Source organism: Tenebrio molitor, chromosome 3 (genome assembly GCF_963966145.1).
Source record: "Tenebrio molitor chromosome 3, icTenMoli1.1, whole genome shotgun sequence".
NCBI classification, from domain to species: domain Eukaryota; kingdom Metazoa; phylum Arthropoda; class Insecta; order Coleoptera; family Tenebrionidae; genus Tenebrio; species Tenebrio molitor.
In genome coordinates this window covers 16,531,272-16,540,189 of record NC_091048.1, presented here as the reverse complement: position 1 = coordinate 16,540,189, position 8,918 = coordinate 16,531,272, and the positions used below count along the sequence as shown (strand labels likewise).

The following is an 8,918-nucleotide window of genomic DNA, read 5'->3' as shown; positions in this document are numbered from 1 at the left end:
TTTATTTGTTTAGTAACGTCAGTACAGTTAGATAACTAGTTTTGAGTTTATGAAAATCCAACAAGGAAATTGGCAGTTCTTAAAACTCGTGTGTGGAATTTTACGGGAAGGTGTTTCCAGTTAGAGTGTTAGCTAGCTAGTGTTAGTCAGATGAGAACCACTTACTGTAGATGAAGACATTTACATTAGTAGACACAGACAGAAGCCACACGCGACGGCACTTGCTGGACCGCGCCAGAAAAACACAGTAGTACTGGTAGACACTAGGTGGTATTACAACAGCACTAAATAACAGCTGCGGTAAATTGCAACTACAGTTAACGTGGTAAAAGACAACTTACCACCAAACAGTCAGGTTTTTAAGTTGGGGTGTTTGAGAAATGTTAAACTAGGTAGGTAATCAAGTAGCTACACAATAACTATTATTGAACAATTTTTGTTACGTGAACGTGAAGCGACATAATTGTCTCGAGTTAAAATTTTTGCAGTCGAAATCTAGTTCGAATGGTTAGAGAACTCTAAGTATAAAGCGGTGTTAGCTTCGTCATCTTGAAAAGACCTGTCTGTTTGGTTTGGGTGTGAGTGTAGTAAGACCCTGCATAATATTAAAGACATTGGTCAGGTGTTTGGTCTAACTTTGGTTTAATCAACAATAGAAAATAAAGGTACAATTCATCAAATACATGCTCATATAAATAAATGATAATATAAAGTAGACTCAGAACTAAACGAAATAATCACTCAACATTTACATTTATGGCCTAGACGATAGAACTAAACAACAGAGGATGTCTACGCGCGTACGCCACGAAACACAACTTACAAAACCTATCGAACCAAACATGACAATAATAATAGAAACATAACACTTATTGTTGCCGAACATCCTCGTCATTCGTCATATACATAATCATTTATCAATTTACAAGAGGCGGGTGACCGCCGCAGTTAACTAGTAAAAATATCTCACAGTTCGTATAAATAGCAGCTAGATGATATCCTGAGATGGGCACAAGACACTGGCACTGTGCTGTGGTGTACTAGTACATGTACGAGTACGAATCGACTGGCTGTCTCTTTGGCTAATAGGGCTTGGAGGCGTCTTTGGCCCTCTTCAGCTGCACCTTGAGCCGCTTGGTGCCTATCTGGAATCCGTTCATCGCGGCGATGGCCTGTTGGGCCGACGACGCGTTGTCGAACGACACGAAACCGAAACACTTCGATAGGTTTGTTTGTTTGTCTATGAACACCTTGGCGGAGATCACAGGACCGAACGGCAGGAACGTCGACGCCAGATCCGTATCAGTGAACTCTTGCGGCAGGTGATAGATGAACAAATTGCAACCGTCCGGACCTGCAACAAAACCACGCTTGCAATCCTCCACATACAACAGAGAAAGCCACATCCTCGTACGTCGTCAACCCCCTTTAAGCGATATATGACGCACGAGAAATTCCATTCGTGTCGCCTTACCTTATACTCGTACCTCTGCACATACATACAACAAACATTCTGTTTTAGGTCTTAACCGGTGAAATACATAGTTTACAACGAACCTATAAAAAGGTGAAAATCATTTCACTCGAGAAAATTGTTTCATGTACTGGGGGGTTTTATGCGCTAAAAACCATTTCAGAGATGTAACACTGGCTTGATTCTCATCCTGTACTCAATTAGATTTACGATGGTGATGTTTATAAAACTACACAAAGTTGTAAAATTTAACAATTTGCAATTAAACCTCATTTATAGTTAGGGAGGGTCGAAAAACTGAAACGAGAACAATTCTTCAGGTTTTATAAAATTCATAACTTTGTAAATGCTGTAAAGTAAAATTTTTTGTTTATAAATACATAAAACAGGTATTTTGGAGGTAAAAACACCTGAACCGAACAAACGAAAAAATGTTATTGCAGATTTAAAAAGGATTGCAGCATGGAAATCAGATTTAAAAAAAATGAAAAGCTTTGTTTTTATATATGGTAAATAAAAAATACGATTGAATACAACACGGAAAAGCATATTAATTATTTGTGCAAGCCATAATAAAAACAGAAAATGTCATGCTTTTATATTTGCAGAATCACAAAATGTTAAATACAATACAATAAAAATTTTCAGGTAATGTCTCATAAAAAATTTAAGCGCTTTTACCTAATTGTTGTTTTCCTTTCATTCCATAAATGTAGGTCATTTTAAAGTACATATCTAGTATAATTTTTGGGTCATTTATGTCTCCCTTTCAATTTTTTATACTAAAAGATTTTTGGTTTAAACTATGTTACCATTTTTGCATTAGCCGGCTTCACACAAATCCTGGTAGGTGATACACAACATATAATATACAGTGAGATCAATAAAGCATCTGATAAAAACAGCCTATGGACTTTTTCCGCATGTCTGATTGAAAAATATTTGACAAGATTAAAAAAAACATGAATTCAAAAAAAGTGATAACGTTGAATTGACAACTTGTCGAATATTTTTCAATTAAAGCCATGCGATCAGGTTCGTTATTGATGTCTTTGTAGGAATAACCAGCATTTATAAACAAAACATGTTTGTGATATTATTTATAATATCACAAATAATATATAATAATATTATGTTGTATATTTATGTAATAATTTTTTATGATTATTTTGACGACCATGTTTTCACCTCACATCTTATGATCCTTGCCATTTATTTTACAACACATAAATTTCTTAGTCACAACTACTTAGTATATAATAAAATTACATAGAAAAAATATTCGTAATAATTTTAAACATTCACAATAAATTTTCCACATATTTACTTATTATTTCCAGAATTTTGAAAATTTAGGACATCCTTTGAATTTCACGAAAATAGCTAAAGTTAACGACAATCTGTATTACCTATTGATGGGCATTCTATTAAATTTTGTCTATCCATTTGCGATGTCGTACAAAAAATCATCTTCGTTGACATTATGAAAAATTCGAGCTAAACGGCCAGCACGTTCACCCGTTAAACGAGATTTCACAAGTTCGAATCTGCGTCGTGACAAGAATTTTTTTCACCAATATTTTCCCCTCGATTTCCTCTTTCATCATTTTTTGTAACATTGGAATTTTTGCCGGAATAAATGATACAAACAGAAAATCGACTGTAACGATTGTGTACAAGTTTATCCTAGTTTTCAAGCGTCACTCCCTTAGCTTATTGTCTTAGAGTTTTTTCATTTATTTCTTACGAATAAAAAAACAAATGTCAATGGTGGAAACGTTACGTGAACTTATAAATTATATGTTAACTGGGAAGATACACAAAAAATATTGATTTCTCGTCTACATCGAGTACGGGTATACGGTGAAAATAATCGACGTGAATACCGCACTCGGTAACAAACAAGGCGTTTGTCCTTCAGTTAACCTTATCAGCCAATAAGGCTTCCATGTTTTAAAAGTGTTTGATAACACCAATGGAATACAAAATAAACCATGACTAACATTTACATTCTACGAAATTGTTTATGTTTAAACAGCTAAAACTTAAAATTACCTAACTTAATTTTATATTCAAATGGCCCATTGTGATCGTGCCATGAACACTACGTTGGTAAGGAAATTTGGTAATTTCATTGGTCAAATAATTTTGAACGTTAATGGATTCTTGTTAGTTTCCTTAATTAGTGTGTTGAAAATGTGAAAAAAAGAATTTTGGTTCCCTCGCAAATTTTTACCTAAACTTGCTTTCAAAACTTTCACGTACACATATTTTTCGCTGTATTAAATCAGGGTTGTAATTAATCAACATTGATATTTAAACTTTTGAAAAGTAAAATGCCTCGACTGACAGAGAAAGACAAAGTTTTGATGATTTCCAAATTAGAAGAGAGGTGGTCCATAGGAAGGGTTGCTCCTCATGATGGGCTAAATAAAAACACTGTTCTACAAGTAAAGAAGAGAAGATCATATTTTTTTTTAAATGCTGTCATTGCCATTTTTAACCTAATCTCAAAATTACCCGTTCACACTCCTAAAATTTTGCAAAATCGTTGTTAGTTGATTTTGAAGGTGGACGCAAAAGTTTTGAAAGCATGTGTACATTGTATTCAAGGTTACATATACAGAATTTTCAAAGATATAGCGAGATTATGGCTTAATTGGCGCTTAACATTTGCTAATTTTTACGACACTTGACTCCATAAAACTATTTTATACACACCAAACTTTATTATAGAACCGTATTTAATATTTTACATTCAATATCAGCAAGCGAGTAATTTTATGGTGCTTTACATTAGGGACGTTGTAAATTACATTACATATTTTAAAGGGCAAAATAATAGCTCAATTGTTAAAAAAGGGTACTATCTCGTTAATTCCAATGGTTACAAGTAAAAACTAAAAAAATAGTTCTTTTCAAGGTGTCGATTGATACATAACCATTAATCATCATGTTATAATGTAATTCACTGAATAGGTTAAATTTGAAGAAATTTGTAATATAAAAACTGTTTTTTCAGTGTCGAGAACAAAGAATAATATGTATTTAGACAAAGTGATTTTTTTTAGTATTCTGATCTAAATTTTTTTTTTTGTCAAAAGTAACCTATCGTGCGTTCGTTTAAATGTATCCTCAAAGTAGGCGTTGAAGACTCGATTGTGAACGCACTATACGTATAAAGGATAACAGATCAGCTGTTTAAATCTACGCTTTTACACGAGTGGTGTGTTCTCAATCGACTCCCCAGCGCCAACTTTGAGGATAAATTTAAATGAACACACGATATTACGATTACAATGGGTTCATTTCAATTTTTCCTAAAAATTTAAAATGAGAAAAAATAAATAACATAAAATTTTTACTAGATATGACGTTAACATTGATTTTAGTTGGAAAATATTCTAAATAAAATTGACTCAAGTTGCAAAAAACCAATTTGGATTTGCAACAGCAATTTTATGGCATTAGTCGTTTGAAATTATTTTAAAACTGTACTTATATGGGAAATATTCAATGCAAACTATGATTTTCAGGTCCCTTTGTGCCTTTATTTGATTCAAAAATATTGAAAAAATGCTGTTGCAAATGACAAGTGGTTTTTTGCAACTTGAGTCGACTATATGTACCTACTCGTACCTCAAAGCCGTGAAAAATGTTCAACAAATTACTCTTGGGTAGGTACCTACCTACTTGTACCGCGTAAAATGTTCTTAAAAATTAATTATTATACGTATTCTGTAATCATTAATTAATATGTAATAGATGTTGTCAGTTTTGTATTTTTTGAGAAGAGCAAACATGTTAATTTCACTAAAATTATTTATTAAAAAAAACAATAAATAAAAAAACTGTTGTAATGGGAATATTCTTTTGTTTTTGTGGTACTCATAATCAGTCAAAACCAACTGTAGGGCTTTAGATATTAAAAAGTAAATTGCAAATAAAAATATGTATGTAAATTAATATCGTTGGATTATTTCTAATTTGTAAAAAAAAATGTCATTGCAATGAAACTGATAGAGTTTGTCCAGCGAGAGATTGGTTGACATAAAAATCACTAAATTCTACATAGAGAAAGTAGTACTACCGTACATAAAATTTGAAATATGTATTGGAGGACAAGCAGTAATATTTTTGCCCTGAAATTATGCTCTAGTTAATGGTTTCTAGTGCATTTTGTAGTGTTGGGTGACAAGTTTACAATTTAAAATTTCCCCATCTCTCGCTGGACGAAGTATATCAGAGTGATTTCTGGTTAAACTAAAGTTAAACGTTATTATAATTATTTTATGTATCATACAGGTGTCCAAAAAAAAAGACGAGTCCATAGTCTCCCTTATTTATCGGAGGATTTTAATTATCTATACACCAAATTAAATGGTTGTGAATAGGTTGTGAAATCGTGTATAGCCCCAAGGGCTTCAAGGCTAAACTGCAAAAAAATGTTTTTCAAATTCGAACACATTCTTTTTTAATATTCTGGTAGAGGTTTTTATTCTGAAAACAACGATGTATCACAAGTATAACGGGTGTTTTTTTAAATTTGGCGTCGAAGTAGGCGTTGAACTGTCGATTGTGAGCGCACTATACAGGTTGATCAGCTGTTTAAATCTTACGCTTTATACGAGTGGTGCGATCTCAATCGACTCTCCAACGCCTACTTCGACGCCAAATTTAAAAAAACACCCTTTACACTTGCATACCAAAAATACAAAAAAAAAACACACTACTAGGGGTTATTGATATCTAGTTAGCCTAGACCCTTTCCCTTTTAGAAATCAAAATCTTTTTACTATGAAAACAAACAATGACTTATTAAAAATGTCACTGTGAAACTTTACTTCAAGAAGTTGAAGCATTGCTGAGAAATTAGATTTTAAAAATAGCAAGTCAACCGCAATTGTACTTGTACTTGAAGGGGTTAAGGGGTGAGCACATTTACAAAGATATCCTCAATACACTTGGTGATCAGTACCTTTCGTACCCTACCCTGAAAAATTGGATTGCAACATTCAAAGAGTGAGATTTTCTGTTGAAAATGAGAAGAGACCAGGAAAATCAATCTCGGTGTTTACCCTCGAAAATATTAATGCAGTTTATGACATGATATTGACAGACCGATGAATTGGATTGAAACACATAGCTGAGACACTAGAGATTTTGTCCATCACAAAATTTACGTTGATTTAGATATGAAAAAAATTTCGGCAAAATAGATTCCCAAATGCAGATCAAAAGTGAGCACGGGTGGAAGCATCGCGCTCAATCTGTACGCGTTTTGAAGAAGATGCAGACTTTTTGAGCCGTGTTGTGACCGTAGTTGAAACTTGGGTTCATTTTTTCGATTCAGAAACTAAACAGCAGTCGATGGAATGGAAGCATCGTTGTTCTCCAAGACCAAAAAAACTCCAAGCATAAAAATCAACTGGAAAAGTTCTTGCTTCAGTTTTTTGGGACATCCGTGGACTAACTATGACAGATTATCAAGAAAAGGACCAGACAATAACTGGACCATTACTGACCAGCTTGTGAGAGAAAATCAAGAAAAAAAAACGAGGCATGTTACCGAAAGGGGTGTTGTTTTTGCAGGTTAATGCATCTGCACACAAATCACACATTGCCATGAAAACAATTCTGGATCTAGGGTTCGAATTACTAGAGCATCCCCTATTGTCCAGATCTAGCCCCCTCGAACTATGATTTGTTCCTTCAATCGAAAAAAAAGTCTAAAAGGACATACATTCTTTTGCAAGAAAGACGTAATAGAAGCAGGGGAGGTATAGTTTGCAGACCAAGACAAAAAAAAAAATTTTAACGGTTAGAGGCACCAAAGGCTCGCTGTATTAAGTGTATTCATTTAAGAGGAGACAACGTTAAATAATACAATATTTTGAGTTTCAAATTTTAGTTGCTTGTATAGTAGACTAAGGGGGTCATTCACGAAACTCGGTAAGGCTCGATAAGGCGTTGCAAATTCAAAACCATGACAACCGACATTGTTGAAGCATTGTATTCGCCGTTTCTTTAACGATTTGCAAATTTGCAAAGTTTCGTGAATCTCCCCCAGAACATATCAATACGCCCTCGTATGTACTATTATGTTGTCATGCTCTATTAGGCAATTTTGTAGCCTATTCGCAACCATTTAATTTGGTGTATAGATAATTAAAATCCTCCGATAAATAAGGGAGCTATGTACTTAATGTATTTCTCCAAAATATGCAGGAATATTATGTTACGTTATCTGATAGGATCCGCTTAGCTCCATTGCTTTTAATTAAAAAAAAAGAATATCCTACCTTCGATCTGTTTTCCTGCTGCCGCTATAGCGGCAGCGTTGAGAGTGGCGTTAGTAATAAGGGACCCATACGTGGATAAGTCCGACGTAGACATGCCTGTTTGTAAGCCGGTGGTCAAAGTTCTTTCAACACCCGCACCTTTCCCTAACAGATTAGCTACACACAACGGCGTCGCCGTCGGCTGCGACATAGCCGCCAGAGTGACCAAATTTTGCACCCCCAAAGGCGCAAGCAGATTTTCGGCGCCCGTCAGCAGCTGCTGAGGCAACAGGGCGGAACCGCCGCTCATCGCCTGCAACAATTGCAACGACGTCGCGTCATTCGACAGGACCGGACTGTACTGTTGCGGCGGTGATTGAAGTTGAGGGCCCGCCAAGGCGTTCCACACGTTAGCCTGCATCTGTTGCTGCCTTTTCAGTTCTTTTTCTTTCTGCGTGTCGGCGAATTTGACTACCAGTGGTGCCGAACATCCCTCCATGGTCTGCGACTGGTGCAGAGCTTTTATGGCACCAAGAGCTGACTGTTTGCTGGCGAAGGTGACAAACGCGCACCCTTTCGAGTTGCCTGTTGTGTCGCGCAGCACTGTGCACTCCTCGATGGTGCCGTAGCCGTTGAAGAGGGACCGTACGTCGTTCTCGCACAGCTTCTTGCTTAGCATTCCAACGAACAGTTTTCTCTCTAGAACAAATATTCATGGTAAAAAATCAAGCAACAATGAAGCCAGTCAAGTGTTTCTTGGTTAAATGAAGTCGCTAAACTGCACAAACAGCTTACGGAACAAAACCATCTTTTCCTGTACATAATACGAAGTATGACAGAAAAAGATTGTCTGCTGAATTCAAAGGAAGGAAAATAAAAGCTGATTTAAGGTTCTTCCACAATCACATTACAGTTTTAACGTGATGTTAAAGGTAACGTTAACGTAAATGTTGTTATAAACAAAAACAAATTTTTTTCAGACGTTATCTAAAAAACATTTTAATTTATAATACATATACATATGTAGAATGCTTTGAATCAATTGACAACCATTGACAATCAAGGCATTTTCAAAACACATCTTAAAAATTATTCTAATTGTACGTTTTTTTTTTTTAAATTATTTCCATTGGCTAATGTTAGAATGTAACGTTAAGAATCCA

The 8,918-nt window shown here is 35.0% G+C and overlaps 1 protein-coding gene across 14 annotated transcripts in view; it reads right to left on the bottom strand.

The window, feature by feature from the left end:
• LOC138126042 (CUGBP Elav-like family member 1) overlaps positions 1-8,918 on the bottom strand; it is a 313,867-nt gene that overhangs the window by 8,090 nt on the left and 296,859 nt on the right. For 11 of the 14 annotated variants that reach the window (XM_069041721.1, XM_069041722.1, XM_069041712.1 and 8 more), the window contains 2 exons: positions 7,777-8,454; positions 619-1,354 (listed from right to left, as the gene is read on the bottom strand). In XM_069041721.1, coding sequence (XP_068897822.1) covers positions 1,083-1,354; positions 7,777-8,454 — 950 coding nt within the window. In that variant the 3' untranslated portion in view covers positions 619-1,082. Of the gene's footprint in view, positions 1-618; positions 1,355-7,776; positions 8,455-8,918 lie in introns of those variants that run through there. The other 3 variants (XM_069041724.1, XM_069041723.1, XR_011157579.1) reach the window with 2 other exon arrangements.